The following is a 26,224-nucleotide window of genomic DNA, read 5'->3' as shown; positions in this document are numbered from 1 at the left end:
CAACAGCAGGGGGGGGAGGAGCGACGCTCACAACAACGAGCGGAGCGCCGGGTGACTAAAGCACAGCAAGTTGGCCCAGTAGGGGGCACAGGTGGTGCATCAGCCAGTCATCTCAGTCAGTCGACCCGTGGCACCTGGGTCTGCCTCGTGACCTCCTGCCAGCGGGCGTTCGACACTTCACGTGGCCTCAACGTGTACATAGCCTGGCACAGGCGTCGTGGTGACGTCACCGCCACTTAGTGGCGAATGGCGCTTGTTGTTGGTTGGATGAGCGTGTGTATGTGGTGAACGGTGGTATAGCGGTTAGCGTGCTGTGCTACGGCCACCCGAGTTGGATTCCTGCTAACGGCCACCACCAATGGGGATTATTTGAACCGGTCCTGGGCCTCCCCTTGGTCGACTCAGCATCAAATGAGTACCTGGTGCGGTGTGCAAACATCGCCACTAAAAAGACAAAGGCGGTCGGACGTGGTGTCAACCACCCACCCCCTCGTGAACCGTACCGGCCTGAATAGGTGCTCACGAACAGCACTTGCCCCAACAATGTGTTCAGGCTATACGGATGTATGTGTGTAGTGTGTACTACATTCTCAGCCTCAAATGAGTGCGGTGTGTAACACATCGCCACTAGAGAGACAAAGGCGGCCGGGAGTGGCGCTGGCCACCCACCCCCGCGACCTCTGGATTGCAAGGCCAGCGTGATAGGGACTTCTCTTTGCACCGTGTGCTGTTGTAGGCATGTGGGATCGGAGTAGAGATTGTCGGCTTACGGCACTGCTGCTGCGACTTGAAATAATTCAAGCATGTAACACAGCACATGTTTCACTCGCTCTCGTAGACAGAGAGCGACTCGCAGGCGCAAGGAACCACAGCCAAGGAGGAAGGCATTGTCACGGCGAGCTTAGCGCCAACAATTGCCCTAGCTCTGCGGTCCTCTTTATACGAAGGTGTTATCGGTCAATGAATGAGTGTAGCACCTCAGATGAATTCTAGATTTGAAGCTTTCGTGACTGCAAGGATTCATATTCTTAGGTTTTTTTTTTTCGGTAAAGTCACGTAGGTAAAAAATTAAAATTAATAAAAGTAAAATAAAATAAAAATCACGACGTTTCGGAGGCAACACACCTGAAGACGGAAGCTTGTGTGGCCTCCGAAACGTCGTGATTTTTATTTTATTTTACTTTAATTAATTTAATTTTTTTTACCTACGTGACTTTACCGAAAAAAATCCTCAGAGGAAACCCACGCGTGCGAGGGGGAAACACGCCATCCCATACAGACGGAAGAGGTGAGAGTTAACGTTTTTTTTCTATTCTGCTTTCTCCCGGCGAGCCACGGTATGGAACCCAGACGCCAAAGGCATCTGGGTGAGATCCGCAAACCCTGGCTGCCTCCGCGGGGTGCTGGATTACAGAGGCCACGTGCATAGCCACCACCGCCAGGCGAGAGTGCCATGATGACCCGATATTATTTGTAGGTACTCCTATATTCATATAATAATCAGTTTCTTTGGAATGTTGTTGTTCTTCTTGGTTCTTTCGGTAAAGTTACGTAGAATGGCAATAATAAAATAATAAAAATAAAACATAATAAAATAATTCTCACGACGTTTCGGCCACAACGCAAGCAGCCTTCCTCAGGTGGAGAGCAGGTCTGTCGAGTAGACAGAGTCTGAATAAATCAAAATGTTGTTGTTGTACCTGTCTGACGAGACCCTACTGGACATCTGTGAAAAAGAGCTTCAATCTTGATTTGAAGCTTTTATGACTGCGGGAATTACTCTTTGGTTCTTTCGGTAAAGTCACGTCGAAAGAAAGAAAATAAATAATAGAGTACGACGTTTCGATTGCAACACAAACAACCTCCCCACAAACACAGTCACACACACACATACCTGGTGACGGTTGCTTGTGTTGCAATCGAAACGTCGTATTATATTATTTATTTTATTTTATTTCTACGTGACTTTACCGAAAGAACCAAAGAGTAAGAGCTTCATAGTTCATCGGATTTCTGCAGGATAAACAATCTGTTGCTGATATGATTATGTTTAGGGATTACAATATACCCATTCGGTGGGATGGATGTGGCGAGCCAAAATAATTCACGGAACAGCCAAAATTAAGCGCTTCCGTTTTAACAGGCGACAAGCATTAGGGCAAGCTCCGTTAGCGACAACGACAAAGATCCCCCGTGTAGCCTTCATAGACTTTCGGGGCAAGTGCTGTTAGCGAGCAACTATAGACACACAAAATGGGCAGATAAAACATCTCCCTCATAGACTGAATCTGTCTCAGCCACATCAAAACATCCAGGAAGGCCTTGTAGGTTGACTTGAAGTGTAAAATTGTATATTTATTTTAATTCCTGTGGAGGGATGGTTATGTGAAGGTGACATCGCTTGTTATTTTTTGTTATTTATATTCTCCACAACGACGCTCATGTTAATTCTCTTGTTGTGTATCACTTTATTATTTTTTTCCGCCGAACTCGGGCCCGTGTATGACAGAGAGAGAGTTCCTCGCCAGTAAACATCTGGGCAGTTCACCAGCACTGACTCACGTTTGCCTGGCTGCTGATGAGACACTCATTGTCGAAACCGGTTAAGAGTGTTGTTTTTTTCACATCAAGAGATGTGTTGTATTTTATTCCTTATATTGCACACAAACGACGCGAACGTATATTTTGTGTGATACACAAAGACAAAGATCCCCCGTATAGGCTTAATAGACGTTTCGGGCAAGCGCTGTTAGTGAGTACCTATGAAGGCCGGCACGGCACACGAGGGAGTGAGTGACCAGCACCATGCCCGACCGCCTTTGTCTCCCTGGTGACGATGTATACACACCGCACAAGGTACTCATTTGAAGCTGAGTCGGCCTAGGGGAGGACCAGAACCGGTTCAGATAATCGTCACTGGTGTTGTTGGTCGTGAGCGGGAATCTAACTCGGGTGGCCAGTTTCGCAGCTCAGCGCGCTGACAACTGCGATTTAAAAAAAAACAAAGACAAAGATCCCCCGTATAGCCCCTAACAGACCGTTGGGGCAAGTGCTGTAAGCGAGCACCTATGAAGGCCGGCACGGCACACGAGTGGGTGTGTGGCCAGCACCACCCCCGACCGCCTTTGTCTCCCGAGTGGCGATGTTTACACGCCGCGCCAGCTACAACTGCACACACACGTGCCGGTGTTATAAGGCAGTGCGGTAATCGCAATTGCGACGAGCTGGGTGCGTGTGCGTAACGAAGAGGAGGTGATCGCAGTTGGGGATAGCTTTGTAACGCTGGGGAGTGTGCGAGGTGGGGGTGGGGACGATGCGCGCGAATATTTGCGGCGGCTAGCCCGAGGATCGATCGCTCAGGCAACTGCGAGCGAAACCCCCAAACACCCTGGCCCCCCTCCCACCCTGCCCTCACCCTGCACCCCCCCCCTCCACTCGGCCCCCACCCTGCCCCCACCCCCCCTCCTCTCGCCCCCTCCCCCCCTCATCTCCCAGCAAGATTAGGCGCAGTGCTAAATGTCAATGCAATTTGAGGGCATTTGTGTGTGAGCGTTTGCACCGGGCGCGCGTGCGCGTGTGTGTGATGGCGTGCGTGTGAGATGGCGTGCGTGTGAGATGATTGTATAGCCAGATAATGTGGTGTGTACGTATGCCTGAGATTGTGTGTGTGTGTGTGGGAGAGAGAGAGAGAGTTCGATTCCCGCTCACGGGCAGGACCGGTCACAATGATGTGAACAATTTTTGGGCCTCCCCTAGTTCAACTCAGCCTCAAATGAGCACCACTAGGGTGACAAAAGCGGCCGGGCGTGGATAGAGAGAATGTATGAGTGTGTCTTTGAAGTGTATCGGTTATCCTCGCTGCGCTACGATCCCGTAGACCTCAGTTCAATTTCCGGCCATATCATAAACATCAGTGGCGAGTAATATCTAAATAAGTTCTGGGCCTACCCTTATCCGTCAATGAGCACCTCGACACATCAGGACCGAGGTTTACTGAGACGGCCTAAGGCGTGATGCTGAAGCCACACCAGCTTGCGCGTCAACAGTAATGCAAAGCTCAAACAGGAGATTGTTGTCTTCGTATGAGTATATATGTGTGTGTGTGCATGTGGCGTCAAAGAAGAGATGGACTGGTGTGGTACGGGATGATGTGAAGTCGAGTGGACTTGTCAAAGACCGCTACCAGCGGTGTCAAGATCGGCCACTATGGAGGAGGCTCGTGAAGCACGCTGCGACTGGGCAGTTAGAGGCAGTCGCCCCCCAACGATAAGGGAGGGCAAAGGAGCGACGCTCACAACAACGAGCGGAGCGTCGGGCGGCTAAGATGCAGCGAGTTGGCACAGTAGGAGGGCACAGGTGGTGCATCTGCCAGTCATTCAAGTCAGTCAACCCATTGCACCTGGGTCTGTCCCGTGACCTGCTGCCAGCGAGCCTTGGGACACTTCACGTGGCTTCGAAATGCATCTCGCCTGGCAGAAGCGCCGTTGTGATATCATCACCACGAAGTGGCGAATGGAGGCTGTTGTTCGTGTCATGCGCCTATATACGTGTGTGGGGTCACGTGTCTGTATACGTGTGTGTTGTGCGCAGGCGTGCGCTCACTTGCATTTTAATTTCGCCGGATCGATCTCCGCCGATGGAAACTGAGATGTCCTTCGTGCGCCGAGTCGGCCGTCTCCTAATTGTGTGCGATCGCACAGATACATTGTTAACCCCCCCTCCCAACCCCCCGACTAGCCCAATAGCCCCCCCCCCCTGCCCTACCCCCTCCCTCATCCCGAGGAGCCCGTCTTGTAATTGTTCGTGATCTTACAGATTTATTGTTAACAGCAACACTTCGCCCCCTCCCCCACACCCTGGCCCACCACCCCCTCGTCCCTCCACCCCGCCACATCGCTTTCACTTTACAAGTTCACGCAAGGGGAAATCATCGCTGTGGCTTCGTCAGCGCCCTATGAGGCTGATGTGGATCTTACCAGGACCAAGACGATGTTCACACGTCGGTGGTCTCTGTCCATGGTGCTGACTGAAAGACACAGCCCGCAGAATCATGATTTACTTATTCATCCAGAAGAACCACACTGGGTCGTGTAGAGCTCTTATGCAGGAGGGCCCTGCGTTGGGTTTTAAGTTGTTTTTCAGGCAATTGATGATGAGCGTTTATACGTGTGGGAGGACACCGGAGCACCCGAAGAAAACCCACGCGTGCGAGGGTGCAACGCTCTATCCCCGTGCAGCTGAAAACAGCGACGAGTCCACTTGCTATGCTGCCTTCTCCTGGCAAGCCAAGATACGATGGCACCTCGACGCTCACGGGAAGGGAGTTTCACAACATTTGTGCATAGACTCATGTTGTTCCTACGAATACGAACCAAGCTCTGAATGTGTATCTGGTCTCTTGTCCATGGTGCTGAAAGAGGCAGCCGCACATCGACTTGTGTGGTTCTTTTAGGACAAAACACGCTCTGAATGCATACATACCTGTGAACCCCTTATCAGTACCTACCTTATTACAGACCAATTCAGACCTTATTGGCCACCTCGTGCCCCTTATACATTTCAAAGTTCATCCTACAAAGTCCCATCACAAGGGAGAAACACAAACAAATAGGCAAGTTTTTTTTTTGTCCCGGATTGAAACGGCGTTTTACGATGTATGGACCTGAAAACTCAATTTCCTGTACAAGAATATGGGGTAAACCATATGGGTTGACAGCTATGTGAATTCTAGATTTGAAGCTTTCGTGACTGCAAGGATTCATACTCTTAGGTTTTTTCGGTAAAGTCACGTAGGTAAAAAATAAAAAATAAATAATGAATAATAAAAGAAAAATAAAAATCACGACGTTTCGGAGGCAACACAAGCTTCCGTCTTCAGGTGGAACCGTCACAGCACGCTTGCTGTACTTGATACAGCCCACACAAGTCGATGTACTTGATACAGCAAACGTGCTGTGACGGTTCCAACTGAAAACGGAAGCCTGTGTTGCCTCCGAAACGTCGTGATTTTTATTTTATTTTTATTTAAAAAAAAAATTTACCTACGTGACTTTACCGAAAAAACCTAAGAGTAGCTATGTGAATGCTTCTATGTGATCTGTCCATGGTGCTGAAAGATAGGAACCAAAACACGAGCTGCTCATCTTGCGGATACATACCTCACCTGCGCGTCCTGAGCTGCCCAAGTTTGAAGCGTCGTTAAAGTTTTTCGGGTTAGATCGCGTAAGTATAAATGTGTCGTAACCCTCCACCACCCGATACAGCAAGTAAGGTCTGTCACGTAAGTAATAACTCATTGGTGCGTTTTGTTACCGTGACAAATCTTACTGGCTGTGTCGGTTGGTGCAGGGGAGCGACGCATTTATAAATAACGCGATCTAACCCAAAAACCTTTACTATGAATAACATTGGTCGCGAAAGCCTACGTGTTGAACAGAAAAAAATACTTTGAAGTGACTTAAAGGTGGGCTCTGGTCACATCACTGCGGTTGAGGTTCAAATAAAAAAAGTTCCGCGGTTTGAAAAGTCGCCTGAAATGAGCATAAATGAGAATGTACCGTTGAGAGTATGAATGTGTTATGAAGAAGGAACATTGCCCGAAACGTCGGCTATATATGTTTAATTTGAAGGCCACAGTGTTATTGACGAATGTGTTGAGTTTTAGTTGTTTTTAGATGTAGGCTACACCATTCACAATCAACACCTCAACAGAAGCACTCATTGTTCGACACTGCCATCAGTTGGCCATGCGTGCTTGTGCCTTATTAAAACATAAAAATTTTAAACATTTGTAAGAAAATTGTGCACTTTACCAACATCAAATATCACAACAAAGTTCGCGTGCCGTTCACACTAATGTAGCAATTTAAATGCAATCAGCTGATTGACTTCATTATTCATTGATGATTTGATGTTCATTACATATGACCTTCGTGGCCATATGGACGGTCCTCCGGCTGGATAGAGTTTTAAAAAAATTTAGAAATGTTGTTTATTTATACAGGAAAGCCTCACTGAGTCTCGAGACTAATTTTTCAGGAGGGCCGCTGCTGTATTTGGGATGTTTTGGACAAATCCTGCTTAGAATGACAATGACGTCGCGTGCATCGGTTGAGTGAATGTGAAACAGCTCTTGAATCAAATTCAATCAAATCCCTTCTCTTCGCACTGAATGTTGAGCGGCAGAGACGTTAAGTGTCGTGTGCAGGGCATGTCTAGAATTGACAGCTGCACTTACACACAGGCACATGCACAAATATACACACAAAGACATGCACAAATAAAGACAAACGTCCCCCGTGTAGCCTTAACAGACTGTTGCGGCAAGTGCTGTTCGCGAGCACCTATGAAGGCCGGCACGGCACACGACGGGGTAGGTGGCCAGCACCACGCCCAGCCGCCTTTGTCTCCCCCAGTGCTGATGTTTAAACGCCGTGCCAGGTAATTATTTGAGGCTGAGTTGACCTAGAGGAGGTCTAGCACAGGTTCAAATATCAGAGGGCATTGATGTCAGCTGTGGCTGGTTAATCAACTACGGTCACGGGGTTCGTGACGCAGGGCGCTCATACGATGTTGTAACTAAATTGGGATGATGCCAATGATGCTGATGGTGAGCATCATCGTCGTCGTCAGCATCATGCGGTGGCGATGATGCACCACGCCTGTAACTCCGCGATGTGCAGTTGGTGGATCACGTCGACACGGAGCCTGCACGAGACTCCCACTCACAGGATAACTAGGAAATATCCGCAGGCAGGAAGGAAGCTTTTGTAAGACGTCGACGTGAAATTTCTATTTAGGTGATGTCCACATGCGACTGCCTCTCAAGTGACTGATGATGATGGCGGTGAGGATGACGATGATGATGACCCGATAATTGCAATCTCATCCCGTGATGAGCAGCGAATAGATAATCACCGATGCTGTTGGCAGTGATGGCCATGAAGACGATGATGATGATGATGATGATTTGACAATGACGATGGAAATAATTAAAATAGCGATGATCGTGATGATGATGACGACGAATAATGATATCCACGATAATGAAGGTGAAGATGATGACAGCGACCACAATGAGGATAGCGACTATGATGATGATGATAATGACGACAGCTCTAACGAACCCGGCGATGATGATGATGATGATGGGTGCCCTACACAATCCCGCGCCGGCAGTCAGTGTCAGAACACACGTATACACGCGCCACACTTGCAGATGTCTCAAACAAATGGGATGGAGCGAGTTGACCGCTCAAGCGGAGCGAGCAGCTCCCCCCCACTACCCATCCCTCCACCCTCCCTCCTTCATCCCTCACTGCCCCCCACCCTTCCCGTCCCTCCGCCCCTCCCCCTCTTCATCCCTCCCTGCCCCCCCCCCCCACTCCTCCCTTTCTCTCCCCGGGGACTGAGATGAAACTCCGAGCAACGGATGGTAGCGCAGTGACAACCATAAACGAGAAGGGGCGCACATCTGAAAAAGAACATCGGTTGCGATAGGCAGGCAGGGATGAAGCAGTTCGCAGGCGGGGCAATGCGAGCCAATGAAAGATGGCTCTGACCTCAGCCATCACCGAGTAGCCAGCCAAACGTCCCAAATGGATCGTGAGCCGGTGGCATGGCTATCGAGTGTGCAGGCGGCGTGACTTGCCTGGCATCTAGGGACCAGGTGAGTCACGGCGCCGGGCCGCCAGGAGAGTGGTTGAAATTGAACAGCGTGCCCCATTATATTCTTTGCACCAATGGGGCCCGATTAACAAAAACAATAATAATAATTAAATAATTGCATAATAATTGTATTAATTATCCTGGAAACTTACGCTGAGCCCACGGACTATTTTTCAGGAGGGCCCTTGCGCATGGTGTGTTCATTCAAATGTTTTCAGTCAAATAATTGTGAGCACGGTTGGCTACGTACGGTGCGAAAGAAATCCAACGTACACCACATTACATACGTGCACGCGGGAGGAAAGCGGAGCCCTCGCAGAAAACGTACAGGCGTGAGGGTTGGGAGGGGGGAGTGGGGTGGCACGCTCCATCCCCGTACAGATGGAAACAGATTGGAGAGCAGTCCGCTTACTCTACTGCCTTCTGCTGGCAGGCCAGGGTTATGGCACCTCATCGACGCACCACGGCAAGGGAGTTGAGCACAAAGTCCTCTGTGTGTGCGCGACCCACCGACCCTCGCCACTGGCTCCACAGGGCCTGTGGATTATATTCCAGGCGGCCACGTGCAGCGTTTTAGCCACCACCGCCGCCACACAAACTGGAATTGGACAAGCACATTCCGGTGTAAGCAGCACCCTCCTGCAAACACGAGCTCCGAGTCTCGGCGAGCACTTTCTAGATAAATCTTTATTATTTATACATTCGGGTCTATTTTTGCCCTCGCCGCGCGTGGCTTAATGGACGCGGAGAGGTCCAGCAGCGAGGGGGAGACGGAGGAAGTGGTTTTTGTTTTGTTTTTGATGGCGCAGCGAGTTTCGTGATCCTCGACAGCTGACGTAACGCGACTGAAGCCGCACTTTATGCGAGCATTGAAGGCTTTGCCTGTTACTCAATAGCCATTAGGTCAATAATCACATGCCAAATAAAACAATGGTCATCGTAAAAAAAAAACACGTAGTTCTCATCAGACCCTACGGTGTAACGTGCATCAAGCCCTACGGTGTAACGTGCGGTCTCCAACTCGTATTGCCCACTCCATCGCTCTTAGCCTCTTTGTTGATGTGCTATAAAGGTTGGCCTTTGGCATTCGTGTGTTCGGGTTGATTTGTTTGTTTGTTAATTGTGCTTGTACATCACCCAGCGCAGCAGCATCATCATCATCAAACAATCAGTTTTTATACGGATCATCATCATGAGTGGCATGGCCCAGGGATAAGCGGGTTTGCCACTCGTTGTAGGAGTTCACGGTTCAAATCCAGCGGCCGCCCTGATTATTACTGCGGCGTAATGTATGTATGTTGAACTTCTTTCGCACCGTTCGTAGCCAAGAATACTGTGCCAAGGACCATGTGTTTCACAGTAGACGTTAGAGCACCCTGACAACATTCAATAGAGTTGGCCAAATTCGACATTTACACGGGAAATTACTGAATTTGCATTATACATAACAACAAACATTGCCCCCACTACTGGCAGACTAATTCCCCAGATCACTCTTACATATTATTCTCATCCTGGTTTCTCAAGTTCTCACCTGGGTACACAAAATGAGCTTGAAACTTAGTACCAGTAGATTATAGATGATTTCTTCGTTGTCATCGGTAGCTGAAACAGGCCTATTCACCGTCACCCTCGTGAGCAGAAGCAGCAACATCATCATCAGTAGAAACGGGACTGCGAGCAACGTTTCCAACTTCATTATAATGACAATCATCATCAGCAGCAGCATCATCATCAGCACCATTATCATCATCGTCATCAGCAGAACGGTCACAATCGTACGTACAGCTAAAAAAACAACATCAAAAGCTCAAAGTATTCATAACTAACACTGCCAAAGCAGGAAAAATCTAAATAGGCGACGTTTTGCGCAACATGCCATGCATTGATGTGCTATGAAGCAGGACCATTGCCCAAAACGTCGCCTGTTTAAATATTTTTTTCCTGTTACGGTAGTGCTGTTTATGAATGAGTTGAGTCTATTTTTTTTGTCAATCGTGCTTGTGCACCACTGCCAACGCGACAGCATCACCGTTTGTCGATTCAACACGAGGTCATATTCCAAGGCACGTGCGGCAGTAGCTCATCCACAGCGGCGCGCGTGCACGCGAGGGAGCTGTAGGGTGGCGGAGTGCGCGCTGCACTACAAACCCGGCGACCAACATCGGTTACGATTGTCTAAACCGGTCCAGTGCCGTCCCCTAGGGCGACTCAGCCTCAGAGGCATAGCTAGGGGGGGCAGGGGGCACATATGTCCCCGGGCGCCAAGGTAAAGGGGCGCCAAAATGAGGCTTACAACGTTACATTATAACTTATTGCGGCGGGCGCGGCAGAAGAAGAAATTGTGCGCGTTATGAAGAGCGTATTTTATCGACTTCAACAGGAGATGTCAACACGGTTTTTACGACTAAAAGACCCGAACACAAAATTTGGATTTCTGATGGACGTCAAAACTCTTCTATCCGACACAGATGTCGATGCAATTCGTCGAAATTGCACAGATTTTGGAAATTTCTATGACACCGACATCAATGGCCACGAACTTTTCACAGAAATTGGAGATTGCAAAATGCTGCTCAGTAACCGGAATGAAGTTCTACCAGAAACTCCTTTGGATCTTCTTGGTTTTCTTTTGTTTTATGGAGACGACATATTTCCGAATTTGCGAATTTCACTGCAAATTTTATTAACAATAGCAGTTTCAATTGCAAACTGTGAGCGGTCGTTCAGCAAATTGAAGCTTATTTTGTTGTATGTGCGTGCTTCAATGGGACAAGATCGTCTCAGCGATCTTGCTCTTCTTAGCGTTGAAAGAGAAACATTGAAAAAACAGATTTTGATTAGGTGATTGACCAGTTTGCGACAGTGAAATCAAGAAAAATTCATCTTTCGTAGACTATGTCAACCAGTCTACGACAGTGACTGAGTGAGCCATGCAATATAATTTCTATAAATTTGCTTTTAAAATACAATGTTTCATTAAAATTTTAATTGTTATTCCTTATTCGATGTAATAGGAAAATGTGATTAAACGGGGGGGGGGGGGGGGCGCCAATTTTATAGTTCGTCCCCGGGCGCAAAATATCCTAGCTACGCCTCTGCTCAGCCTCAAATAAGTACCTGGTGCGGTGTGTAAACATCGCCACTGGGGAGACAAAGGCGGTCGGGCGTGGCGCTGACCACAGACCCTCCCTCGTGTGCCGTTCCGGCCTTCATAGGTACTTGCTTACAGCCCTTGCCTCAAAAGTATGTTAGGGCTCTACGGGGGGTCTTTGTCTGTGCATTGTGTTTAGTTAACCCACGAGGCGCCGGGTGTGTGCGGGTGCGTGTGGTCTTGACTCGCTGTGTGTGGAGCGGTGGCGCAGTGGTTAGCGTACTGCGCTACGAGCCCTGGCGGCGGCAGTGACTGCCCATCACGTGCTCACTTTCCCAGTCTACCAGGGACCCGGAAAACATTGAGTGAGAAATAAAGCCCTGCGTATGCCCCTGTGTCTGTATGACCCACGATATGGATGACCCCCAATGTGTATGAACCTTTATCTGTATAATTATGCGTATGACGCTACGTGTCTGAACGACCCCGTGTCTGTACGACCATGTATATGATCCCGTGTCTGAATGACCCCGTGTCTGTATGCCCTCATGTTTGTACGGCCATGTGTATGACCCCGTGTCTGAATGACCCCGTGTCTGCACGACCATGTGTATGACCCCACGTGTCTAGATGACCCCGTGCCGTCACCGATCACCCCCCACCCACCCCCACCCACCTCCACTGCCCCCCGGTACACACGAGGCTGATGCTTCCGGTCGCCCTGTGGTTGAATTTGAATGCTCATCATGAGACGTCTTCTTCTATCCCCCCCCCCACCTCGCCGGCCTGAGGAACGAGGCACGGGGATGCACTGTCCACGCAGGCGATCGATAGACCTATACATGTCCACAGCGCGTTATGTGGACATACACACGCGCGCGCACACGTACGAATATAAAAAGCTAACGGGGCCGCTTGGATAATTAATGAGATAGAGGGGTTGGATACAGCAGGGTAGGGAACCCACTTGGGGAAAGTGGGGATGAGAATAATTTGTAAATCCTCCCCTATAAAAATACGTGTGTGGGTGTATATATGTATGTGTCTACGTGGGGAGCGGTGGTGTAGCGGTTAGCGCGCTGTGCTACGAACCTGGCGACACGGATTCGATTCTCGCTCACGGCCAACACCGGTAACAATTATTTGAACCGGTTGTGGGCCTCCCCTAGGTCGACCTTCTGCGGTGTGTAAAAATATCGGCACTGGGGAGACAAAGGCGGCCGGGCGTGGTGTTGGCCACCCACCACCTCGTGTGCCGTGCCGGCCTTCATAGGTATTCGCTAACAGCACTTGCCCTAACAGTCTGTTTAAAACTATACGGGGGATCTTTGTCTTTGTATATATATATATCCAGTGCGTGCATGTTGGAGCATAGACGTGGGCGCATAGATGGTACAGCACAACAATACACTGTGCTGTCCTGGTATCTGCTGCCCAACACGTAGCCTTCGCAAGCCTCCTAGCTCCCATTGTTGGTTGACCCCAGGTCACCGTTGTAAAAAGATCATCTGTCATGCTATCTCTTGAGTGGTCACCTGGTTAAACAAAATAAAGTTGAAGCTTGAAACTATAACAAGCTGATTCGTAATAAATTTCTTTGTGGTGAGATCGCGGAGGTATGAAAATTACTCTTCATATTCTTGGTTCTTTCGGTAAAGTCACGTAGATAGAAATTTTTAATTTAATTAAAAAATCTATTTAAAATGAAAGTCAAAAACCACGACGTTTCGATCGCAACACAAGCGGTCTTCATCAGGCGATCGAAACGTCGTGTTTTTTTTAGCATTTATTTTTCATTAAAATTGTTAATTTAAATTTTATTTTCATTTTCTATCTACGTGACTTTACCGAAAGAACCAAGAATATGAATTCCTGCAGTCAAAAAATTAAAATTACTTTTTTACGAAAACCCTCCACCCACCGACAAAGCCAACCCAATAAAGTTGTCACGTGCGAGCAATATTCTGACAAAAAAACTATTTTCCTGCTTTTTAGCATTTCAGGTTTAGTGACAAACCAAATCAATTTGGCAAATTTGTTCGCGTGACAACTCGATTGCATTGGCTCTATGGGGTGGTGGAGGATCATCTTCTTTTATGACATGATACCTACGAGACGATCTAACTGAAAATAAACTAATTATGAATAACATTGGTCGTGAAAGCCTTCGCATGCGACTTTAACAACCTGTTTAGCCATCGTGGTCACCAATCGAAACACTCGCCAGGCTCAACACGTGGGAAAACAAGCAGTGTATATACATAAAAAAGCGTATGAGAGACGTGTGCCACAATTATAGCGTGTATCCGAAGAAAATCGGAAATTCTCAGCCTCGCAGCGAAATTACGAATTCATTCAAAAATGTGACGTCACAGTCACGTTTTTGCAGCTCTTGCCAAAGAATGGTGGCACGTGGTATCGAGTGAAAACGTCACAATGGTTAGCACCATAACATGGCAAATTGTTACGGGATATATACTGTAAGGGTTCCTAAAATCCGGGCGAGGGAGGGAGGATAGATGCGAAATTGTTCTTAGTAAGAATTTTTTTTCTTCTGAATTTCTAAATCACACATTCATTCCTGATGGAAATATCTAGAAGAAAAAAAACAAATATCCGAATAATTTTTGTTTTCATACAAAACGTATCCTTCTTTCACACGTAACCCCCCCCCCCCCCCCCCAAATCCGGTCAGCTCCCCATGCGAAACACGTGAAACAGTGGCTGGATCTCTTAGAAAATACAACTCCCGTAGTGGCGATGGAATATCTAACACAACCCTAGCACCACTTCCACCCCCCCCCCCCATTCTTTAAAATACGTCTGTCAACCCGTCTACGCTCTGTCTATCTCTCTCGATCTGTCAGTCTCTAGTGATGATAATAATAGTAATACTACTACGACTACGCGCTGTCTATCTCCATTATTTATCGTGACGAATGTACCAGCGTGAAGTCACTACGCTCGCTGCCGCTGCATTTCGAGGAGAGGTTTCTAGGCGCCCCTCGCTCGCCTTCAAGTAACGACACGAGCACTGCTGCTAACATCGCCTGCACAGATTAAATAGCCCGCCGATGTGTACGACGCGTGGCGCACACGTGCGGGGGTGTATTTTGTGAGTGTGGCGGTTGTGGGGAGCGGTGGCGCAGCAGTTAGCACACTGCGCGATATAAATAAATAAAAACGTCGGCCCGAGTCCGATTCACTCGTACGGGTACTGTAATAAACAGTGGCGAATCCTGGAACCGATCCTGGGCATCTCCTGTGTCACCACTGGGGAGACAAAGGCGGTCGAGCGTGGTGATGTGATAGGCCATACCGCCCGCCCCCTCGTGTGCTGTGCTGACTCTCAAAGATGCTCGCTAACAGCACTTGCCTCAACAGTCTGTGAAGGCTATACGGGGGGTATTTGTGTTTTGGTGCATCTGTGTGTGTGTCCTTTGTCTTTGTGTGTGTGTTGTGTGCGTGATTGTGTGTTTCGTCACGTGTGATTGTGTACGTGTGTTTGCCCGTGTGTGTGGGTTAAAGGGGGGGGGGGGCTAAACCGGCGTGCCACGGGTTCGAGAAGAGATGGACTGGTGTGGTCCAGAAGGACACGGAGCTTCGTGGGTCTTGCCGATGGCCGGTCACAACGGTGTCAAAGATCGGCCTCTGTGGAGGGCGTTCGTGAAGGACGCTGCTGGGCAAGTTGGAGGCGGTCGCCCTCCAACAGCAGCGGGCAACAGTAAGAGCGACGTTCCCTCCTGTTGCGATTTGGCACATTATGGAGCAGAGTCGCTGCATCTGCAAGTCATCTCAAGTCAGTCGACTCACGGCACCTGGGTCTGTGCGGTGACCTCAATGTGCACCTAACGCTGTCGCAATCACCGTGGTGTCGTCGCCACCACTTAGTGGCGGATGGCGGTGGATGTCGTTGTGCGGGTAGCGATGGTGCGCTCACGACTCGGTCACCCAAGGTCCATTCCCGACCACGATATTGACGCACAACGGCAGTGGATCTCGAGTGCCCCGCGCGTGTCTTAGCTGCACCGGTCCCTAAGCCTCGCCGAGGTCGACTCAAGCGTCAACGAGTACTTCGGTACGGTCATAGAGGTCCTCATCCATCAGTGGATTGATCGTGACCGACAATGATAGTGAGGACGTTTCGTAGAGAGAAGAGAGCTGGCAACCGGTATAGAAATTCAGGGTGAAAGAGACCGATATAGAGAGGGAAAGGGGAGATCCGACTGACCAGGGATTGTAAAAGATTTGTCAAATGAACCTCTGTATGGACATTGAATCAATCGCGTCACGTGAGCTCCACTATTCCCGTCTGCCCCCTAAATCCCTCCCCCCCAAAACAACATAAGCACTCTCTCTCTCTCTCTTCTTTCTCTCAATCGACTTCCCACCTCTCTCCCCACCGCCGCATCCACCCATTCCCGCTCCTCCCTCGCTCCATTCCCCCTCCCGCCGTTCCCACCTTCAACTCCCTCACTCCTCCCTCTCTCCTCGCCCTCCCATCCCAGCAACCGTTACCCCACCGCCTCACATCCTTCAGCACTCGCAGTTCAGGGTGGTTGGTCGTGAGGAGAGAAAGAGAGAGAGTGGGGCTGGGAGACGGGGAGAGAGAGAGTGAGGGGCTGGGAGACGGGGAGTGAGAGAGAGCGAGAGAGTGGGGGGCTGGGAAACAGGGAGTGGGAGTGAGAGAGAGAGTGGGGGGCTGGGAAACGTGGAGTGGGAGTGAGAGTGGGGGGCTGGGAAACGGGGAGTGGGAGAAGAGGGGCGTGGAACTGCGAAGGAAGAGGACATCGCCGGGTGCGGAGGAGCAGGCGCGGGGGACAGTCGGTGGGCTGCGACTCGAGCGAGGCGGCTCTCACCCGGTGCCTCGCCTCAACGGGTGAGAATTGACATTGAATCTCATTCATTATTACCGTTATTATTGTTTATTGTTACTGTAATTATTGTTATTATTACCGCTATTATTGTTTATGATTACCGCTATTATTGTTTATTGTTACTGTTATTATTGTTTATTGTTAATGTTATTATTATTTTTCATCACTGTTATTATTAATATTATCATATGAGAACCAAAGAGTAATGCATGCCTGTTGTATTTTTGGGAGCGGTGGTGCAGTGGTTGCGACGCACTGTGATGTAAACCCGGGACTCCTGAGTTCATGGCCAGCGGCGCGCTGGACTTGCAATTGCAAAGGTCGCCGGTTCGATCCGATCTCCCGGTGCGGTAGTTGAAGAAAAACAAACTTGGGAAGTTTCTTAACCCCCCCCCCACGCCTCTTGCGAACCGAGCACTGTCAATGAGTGCAGGGGTTGAGTGTGGGTCCAGCCGCTTTTCTTCTCAAAACACGTGGCCAGCGTGGAAGAGTAGGCCAAATACACCCTTGCGCGGGGCTCTCGCGGTGGATCATGGGGAGCGGTGACCGCGACTGCGTGGGGAGCGGTGGTGCCGTGGTTAGAGCCCTGCGATTTGAACCCGGCCACCTGAGTTCGTGATATAAACGCTGGTCATGGCTACTATCCATTCCACCTTTCACCAACCTTGCACTGACTGACTGACCAGCGTGGTGAAGTATGCTCCTACACCCCTCCCCTCCCACTCACCACCATCATTGATACGGCATTGGGAGGCAATCATCCAGCAGTGGATTAACAGAGATCTGTAGAATATTGTTAGGCCTATATGCAGTAGTTGTATCGCCCGTACTAAACTCGCTTGTGTGTGCGTTGAGTGTTGGAAGCGACGGTGTGGTGGCTGGCGCGCTGCGCTACCAACCCGGCGGCCTAGCACGGTTCGATTCTCAGCCCCGGCTACCATCAGTGGCATTATCCAAAGCTGCCCTGGGTCTCCCCTTAGCATTGAATGAGCACCCGGTGCATCCATCGGCACTGGAAAGACAAAGGTGTCCGGGGGGGGTGGGTGCGTGGTGCTTGTCACCCCATGCGGCTCCTCGTGTGTCGCGCTGGCCCTAATAGGTGCTCGCTAACAGCCCTTTGCCCAACAGTCTGTCTAGGCTATACGCTGGCTCAGTGTGTGTATGTGTGGGTACGAGCTTACGTGTTTGACATTTGTGCTTACAAAGTCGTGCTAACCGAGTCCGATTTTCGATATCTGCAGACGCGCTTTCATTTATTGCATGGCCACTTAATTGTTATTATTTTAATGGGACCTTCCAGTGAAGAGTCCTAAATCGTGATATTGAGTCGGCCGTTGGTCGTATTCTTGGCCATATCCCGACGTAAATGTAACCGGCTGTGAAGTCTATCCGCTGATGTCTTTCTCGTACGGGGAACAACAGCTCTCTTCCCGTTTAATTTTTTTTGGGAGTCATCGAAAAATTATTGAGTTGTGTGCTTGCCAGCCGTGGAACTCACCACACCGACGTAATGTTTTTCCGTGCTTGGGATATTTTGAACGTATCGCTATCGCCGTGGCTTTTAAGCAGCATGCGCGAAATTTACAGAGGTCGCGTCTGATTCTCTTCCATTGCCCTTGTCTGTGTGTGCGTATGTCATTTGAGTGGTGTTTCTGTGCGTGGGTGTGCACGAGTGATCGACTCAGCCTCAAATGAGTACCTGGTGCGGTGTGTAAACATCACCACTGGGGAGACAAAGGCGGTCGGGCGTGGTGTTGGCCACCCACCCTCCCCCCCCGTGCCTTGACAGCCTTCATAGGTGCTCGCTAACATCACTTGCCCCAACATTCTGTCCAGGCTATACGGGGGATCTTTGTCTTTGAGTGTTAGTGGTGAGCGGTAGCGTAGTGGTTAGCGGGCTGCGTTACGAACTCGACGACCCGGGTTCGATCCCTATTCAAGGTCAACCCCAGTGAAGATTATCTGAGCTGGTCCTGGGCCTCCCCTAGGTCGACTCAACCTCAAATGAGTACCTGGTGCGGTGTGTAAGCATCGCGCCGGGCGTGGTGTTGGCCACCCACCCCATCGTGTGCCGTGCCGACTTTCATCGGTGATCGCTGTCTGACAGCACTTGCCCCAACACCTCTGTTACAGGCCATACGGGGGGTATTTGTCTTTCTTTGGGGAGTGGCAGTGTAGTGCTTTGCTGCGCTACGCATCTGGCCCAGCGACCCAAGTCCGATTCTCGCTCGCGACCAAACAGAAGTGGAGATTATCTGCATCGGGCCTGGCGGCTCCCATCGGGCGACTCAGCCTTCAGTGAGTGAACATCAGCACTGGGGGAGACAAAGGCGGCCTGTGATTGTCAAATTCTAAACGTTGGCAGGTTTTTTTTAATGCAAATATAAAATCGTCGAAAATTGTACCCGCTTTTTCAACGTGCCGGTGTTGCCGAAGAACAGACGCCCGCCCCTCCAACGACGGACTGCCCAACGTGAAACACCACGGCCAAACATGCCCCTGACGGAGGCAGTCTGCCGGCAACTTGCTGTTGTGGAGGCCCTTCGCCACCAGTGGCGTGAGCAAGCCATCGCGTCTCTGTCGCCAGTTGGAGTCGCGGCAAGAACACGTGCGACCCGACGACGCCTGCGTTCCCACAAACCCGGCAGCCGAACGTTTTCATTGCGGGTGTCAAAGCCAGGCTCAGAATCCAAATCAATTGCGGATCGACGCCCGCAGCTCACCGATCAGTGACCCGGGGAAATGCCCCTCCATAAAGCGGCCTCTATTTGTTTGCTTCCAACTGACCTGTTAAGGCAAATATCAGGGCGATGATTAAAATGCGTGCGTGTGGATGTTTGGGGAGCGGCAGTGTGGTGGTAAGCGCGCTGCGCTTCTAACTCGGCCCGCCCGGGTTCGATCCTTGCTCACGGCCGACAACGGCGACGATTATTTTTAGCCGGTCCTGGGCCTCTCCTAGGTCGACTCAGTCTCAAATGAGTAGCTGGTTCGATGCGTAAACATCGCCACGAGGAAGACAAAGGCGGCCGCCGGGCGTGGTGCTGGCCTCCCACATCCTCCTTCGTGTGCCGTGTCGGCCTTGATTGGTGATCGCATGTAGCACTTGCCCCTACAGTCTTCTGCGGCTATACATACACAAAGAAATCCCCCGTATAGCCTTAACAGAATGTTTGGGCTGTTAGCGAGCACCTATGAAGGCCGGCAGGGCCAAACATGCCCCTGACGGAGGCCCAACACCACGCCCGGCCGCCTTTGTCTCCCCAGTGGTGATGTTTACACATCCCAACTGGGACTCATTTGAGGCTTAGTCGACCTAGGGGAGTCCCAGCAATGGTTCAGATAATCGTCACCGGTGTTGGCCGTGAGCGGGAATCGAACCCGGGTCGCCAGATTTGCAATGCAGTTCGCTAACCACTACACTACTATTATACATACACAAACTCATGCACACAAAACACACATAAGCACACGCAGACACAAATAGAGATGCAGAAATGTGCACAAAGACAGACACGTATACAAAGATCCCCAGCACTGTAGAGCTTCAACAGACTGTTGGGGAAATTGCTGCTTTCTGCGAGCACCTATGGAGGCCGGCACAGCACACGTGGTGGTGGTGGTGCTGCTGTATGATGTCACACTTCACGTGGCATTAAAGTGCACGTGGCCTGGCACAAGCGCCTTCGTGACGTCACCGCCGCTTCGTGGCGTTTGGTGGTTGTTGTTGGTGCTCTATGCATACAACTAGAGCATCGGGAAGGGTCAGCCTCACGTTTTGAGTCTCGCAGTAAAAACTTCGCTAAAACGCCCAACGGAAAATTCTCCGTGAACTCTCCCAGAGTGTGACGCTGAAGCCGACGTCAAGCAGGCACAGCCCTCTCCTGATGACTGCACTGTCTGTGTGTGTACCTAGGTTCACCTCCTAGCCACGGGTGCACCGCATCAGCGGCACGTTGCTTTATCCGAACCTGTCTTAATCAGTGCCTCCCCTAGGTAGACTCAGCCTTAACAGAGTACCTGATCCAGCTGCGTAAACGTCAGTGTTGGAGAGACAAAGACAACCGGGGCGTGATATCACGGCTGGCCGTACCACCGCGTCTTCATGGGCCGAGCTGGCTTTCCTTAATAGGTGCTCACTAACAACACTCATGCCCCTCTGTGGTGTCTAATGCTGAGGCAAGGTGGGGGGTGCGGGTCAAAGTAATGTGTGTATATTTAGGGTAAGTCCTCCCTTAACGTGTGTTCACACGTGTTTTTACCATAACGCGCGGTTCTTCCAATCGAGAACACTTTTCGCACAACTACGGAACGCGCCCCGCTATAACGCAGAACGCGCACCGCTATAACGCGGTTTCTGAGCCGTCAACGACGAACTACTTTCTTGAGCTGCGTGGCTGAGCAGTGGGATTCATTAGTTTCGGAATGATGCAGTAGCGTGGCGGCGTGCCCTCAGTTATTTGTCCCGCGATCTCACTGCGTGTGCCTGGTAGTACATCGCATCTCGCCAAACTTCATCGTCACAGCATTTATGGGGAAATTGGTGTCGCGAAACGCGGTTTTCGCTTAACGCGGCACTACTCAGGAACGCATCTACCGCGCTAAACGAGGACTTACTCTGTCTAAACGCGGACACGTTTCCCTCCTGCATCGTCAAGGGAATCAGTCACGTCCCACTGACGCTTCTGCCCTTTCATTACGAATCTGTGTATTTAATTATTGGGGAAGTTGTTAAACGTGGACCAAAAAAAAATCTAATTGTTTTCGGAAGCGGGAACCTGTTTATCAGCGCACGAGAGGCACTACCCCGCAGGATTGCATTTTATTCACACGCACACGACAAAATTGATGAAATGCACCCATTTTTTTGGGGGGGGGCCTTGAAAGGGAGGGTTGGTGATGGTTACGGACAGAGCAGGTTCCTATCACCGCTGTTCCGCGGGCCTGGCTTTAATGAGGATTAGGGTGGACGAGCCGAGACGAAGGGGATGTGACGGCGCCTTGAGCGGGGTAGGGGATGCCTTCCCCGTCGGCTCCCTCCCACCCACAGCGAGCAGATTAACGGCCGCGACTCCTGTCGGCCACTCTACGTTGGGGTGGGGTGGGGGTAGAGGCCGCTGGGACCGAGAGGGACATCTTCTCTCGGCCTTGGAGCCACCTCGGGCGGCGGCGGTGTTGGTTGTGCGGTGGTGAACTCGCAACTTGGTTCTAGCAAAGCCGTCTTGGTGGCGGTGACTGACTTACTCCTCTTCGCTCCATGCGGAGCAACAGGCCGCAACAAGCCCACGCCGTGACAGACGGTAGCTTTCTCTGCTTCACCCCAAGGCAGGCCCGTGGTCTTCAGTTGATGTTGAGTGGTTTGGTGGCGGTGAGGAAATGGTTTTAACCTCGCAAGCCGCCACGCTGGTGGAATGTTACGAGCGGTTACCGCTTGGCCCTGCGAGGCGCCCGTGTCTGTGCGTCGCTGTGCGCAAATGGGCTGGCAAAACCAGCGTGTCGGTGGGCACGGCGTGCGTTTGACCTTTGCGCCCATAGCACGTCGAAGGTCGAGCCAAGTACTTGACCTTGCGAGTCGCTGATTGGACGTCGCCCCCTTTGCGCGTTGGTGATCGTTCCGTGGCGTCGAGGGACAGGCCGACGAGGAGGCAGAATGATGATCAACCGTGACGGGCACGTGGGGGCGACGTTCGCTACCGTCCGTGTGGATAGATGAGTATTTTTATTTTATTTTATCCAGCCCCTGTCGAAAGCCTCTCTTTGCTCACACGAGCACGATGCAATGCTCGTTTCCATGGGATGTCCCGTGGCAGTGAGGGAAATTCTACATTTATCTAACATAAGCCAGTGATCTTGAATTTGGAGCTTTCGTGACTGCAGGAATTACTCTATGGTTCTTACCGAAAGAACCATAGAGTATAAGCCAGTGATACTTATTTCATCAAACCCAGAGAAATGATGATGATGATGGGGGCCATAGTGATTGTGGTAGTGATGATCATGACAGTGATGGTGATAGTGGTGGTGGGAGTGATGATAATGATGATGGTGGTGTTTGTGGATTCGGTGCTGGTGACGATGATGATGATGATGGTGGTGGTGACGACGATGATGGTGACGATGGCAATGATGATGACGATGATCGCAAATAATGACGACGCCGATGATAACTTCAAGACTAGTGCGTTGAGAGCTCTCACCACCGCGACATTCACTCTAACGCACGTGCTCACACGCGCGCTCACACACACACACACTCGCGCGAGGAATCGTCACCATAACTGGCCCACGTGTGTCTCTGGAGGCGAGCCCACGTGCCCCACGTTGGTAAAATATATTTCTCTGGAGGAAGAGCGCCGGTCAATACTCCGATTGCGGCGGTGCAAGGAGGCGGTCAGACTTCACGGAGCCCATTTCTATAAAATCGCCGGCCGACTGGCTCTCGCATAAATCCCAAAGAGCGATGGACGGACGCGGGGCGGGAGACAAGTTCAATACCGCGCCGCGGACTCCCCGCTTGCGAAATCTCCCTCTCTTGCCCGCCTCGTGTGCCGTGGGTCATCGATGCGGGAATCTGTAATTCACTCGTTGATTGCAGCTGTCGGGTTTGGCCGCGTGGGGGTTTCTGCGAGCACGTCAATGCGGTTGGGATCGGTTGTGTTCAAACCGGGCGACGTGAATTTATTTTGATTAATTGCCGCTCGTTATTCGCCGGCTTCGTACGGAGGAGAATGGAGAATGAATAACCCAACCGGAAATGGGTATCCACTGTCATTTATTTGTATTCATGAATTCCCCCCCCCCACCCCCTTTCCCACGTGAAGGGCTCACAAGTGACGCCATCACATCTATCCCTCTATTTAAGGAAACGAAGCAGGAGGATTTCTCTGCAAATCTGGCTGTCGCCTGATGAAGCTAGTTGTAATTACTGGCGAAACGTCGTACTCAGAGTGTAAATGTTGTGGCGTTGCGCTCCAACACACCGGCGTGCTGTACTCGTGACGAATTGGCCACGTTCTGTTTACGGGAGCAACCTGACTAATTTGCTGTGTCGGGTGGTGGAGGGATTTAACGACACATTTCTATTAATGCGATCTAACCCAACAAAACACCCTCTATTTGGATGATATTGGTGGGGAAAGCCTCCTGCGTGTTAAACCGCAGGAGGACGTGATGCGATTTCGGGAGCCTTTGATATGAATGAGGTCTAGGTGGGTCTGACGGCTCAAAGCGGGGCTGTTCGCTATGGCCGAGTCATGGGCATGGCGCCAACACTGTTGAGATTCTGAGTTCGAATCCAGGTTTTATCCAAAGCTGAGTTCGCAGGCGTCGTCAGTTGGTGGCTTCAGCCCGCTCATTCATTGCTCGAGAAAGAAAATACTGTATGTGAAATTTAGATGTTCGCTTAATTCAGGCGCACTGTGTTAGCACCACTGAGAACCTGGGATCGACTCTCCGTTTCATCCAAAACCGAGTTCTTCAGTCTAGCGAGTTGGTGGCATTAGACCCGGTAATGAATAGCTACACAAACACAGAAAAAAAATCATAATTCTAAATTAGGTTCTCACTCAAATCAGTATATGAGAGTTCTGGGGACTAAAATATATGATTGGTTTGTTTACCATGCAACGATCACCTCCATGGCAGGACACGTGAGAAGGCTACACAACCTACTGTGAATGAGAGGCAATTGCATGGGTGGGCCCCAGAAGTAGTTCTGCAATGTCAGGTTCCACGGGCTGTCTTCGAACACAGGGTCGTGTTATATTACTCACTGTGAGTCTACTCAATTTAATGCTTTTTATCAGGTGATGTTGATATCCTAATTGGAAGAAAATCTAAAATATTATTTGAATATACACTAATTCGAATATGATTTGGGTTTGATGATTCAGCATGTCCCTCATCGACCGAATTCTAAGCGGGGTTGGTGACTCATGCTGAGATTCAGCCTGTGTGAGGCGTAGCAAGGGAGCAATCGGGAATAGAAGGCAGTGCAGCGAGTAGGTTGTTTACAAATCTGTATTACCTGCTCACATGCAAGCTATCTCAGGGCACTCAAGTTAGCGCCTGCATGTATCATCATCATCGTCGACCATGATCTATCGACTGCTGGATGAAGGCCCCTCCCAAGCCACCACCATCTCACGATCCTGCAATGTCATAATCCACCCAGCACCTCCACACGAGCTCACGATTACATTGCTCCATCTCCTCATTTGACGTGTTCTCGCAAACAAAACCCATTCCTCGGCTCCCGCGTGGATATTAAAAACATGTTAAGGTCAAAATAAACAACGGAGTAACTCTATACATGCCCCATAGCAGTACGCGCCTGCAGAAAAAAATGGCTTGTGTTGCCTCCGAAAAGCCGTGATTTTTATTTTATTTTTATTTTACTTTTATGAATTAAAATTTTTTACCTACGTGACTTTATCGAAAAAACCTAAGAATATGAATCCTTGCAGTCACGAAAGCTTCAAATCTAGAATCCCTTCCCATCGTGTCTCCGGGTTTGTACCGCGTGCTGTTCGACAGCGACGGCTCCAGAAACATCCACCCTGACGAGGGACATGAACCAACGGTTGACAAGTACGCGAGGAAGAGCGGGGAGATGCACGCTTTGGAATTGCACCGACAGAACAGAAAAAGGAACGCGGAGATCGTCGCTTGGGCAGGACGCGTCGTGCTCCCGTGCGTGAGGAGGGACAACGGCAGGCTTCGCGCGGCACATCCCGAAAGCACGGTCGCCAAAGATAGACGATCCAGTGGTTGGAGTCTTGGGACTCGTTAGGCGATGCTCACGTGTTGACAAGGCGGCTGAATCGCGCGTGATTCTCTCTGCCATCGGTTCCGCCAGAAATAGCACGCGGAGGAGCGGAGACGCGCATCGGTTCCATCGAGTTTTAACAACATCAGCAACAACAATAACAACAACAAACGGTATCTGTAGCTTCATTCATCGAGAGATGCGCGGGATGCCTCATTATCTTAATTAACATCGTGGCCCGGGGCTTGCGCTTAGATGCTCGGAGTAATTTTAAAGAAAAAAAGAAATATTTTGAAAAACAATCATGATTAAATCATTTGTTTGAGAACGGTGAAGGATGTTCTTCCGTTTAATATTTTTTGGAGACAAAAAACAGCGACAACATTTTGCGTCTGAATATTGAAGTTGCTTCCTAAAAGCCCCCATAGCGAAACCATCGTTAATTGCGTTCGTGAATTAATTCGTTGCTGAATCCGTGTATTTACGCGTTATAAATATTCTGAGCCCACTGCACCCCGCAATGCCAAGACACCCCCCTCCACCCACCCCTAGAGATTGTTTTCTCCATGTTCGAGTTACGATGGAGATAAGAGAAGTGTATAGAGAGGTGGGGGAGTACGCAAAAAAGAGACAGACAACGAGCGGAGAACGACGGAGCGTGTGATGGAGGTGAGAGAGTGGAGGAGGGTTGGAGGGAGTGAGAAGTGAAGCGGTAGAGGGGGCGAGTGATGGAGGCAAGGTGAGCGGGGACACGATGGGGGGTCAGTGTTGAAGAGCGCGGAAGTGAGCGGGGAGGTGAGCAAAGAGGAGGAGGAGAGAGGT

The 26,224-nt window shown here is 50.2% G+C and overlaps 1 protein-coding gene across 1 annotated transcript in view; it reads left to right on the top strand.

Annotated features, from left to right (window-relative positions):
- Positions 1–25,542, top strand: part of LOC133351800 (contactin-1-like) — a 100,249-nt gene extending 74,707 nt beyond the window's left edge. The window contains exon 6 of the mRNA XM_061567334.1: positions 25,493–25,542. Coding sequence (XP_061423318.1) covers positions 25,493–25,542 — 50 coding nt within the window. The remainder of the gene's footprint in view (positions 1–25,492) is intronic.
- Positions 25,543–26,224: the final 682 nt, after the last annotated feature.

This window comes from Lethenteron reissneri, chromosome 38 (assembly GCF_015708825.2).
Source record: "Lethenteron reissneri isolate LAM-NWPU_2019-01 chromosome 38, ASM1570882v1, whole genome shotgun sequence".
Classification (NCBI taxonomy): domain Eukaryota; kingdom Metazoa; phylum Chordata; class Hyperoartia; order Petromyzontiformes; family Petromyzontidae; genus Lethenteron; species Lethenteron reissneri.
This window is presented reverse-complemented; position numbering and strand designations above follow the sequence as displayed.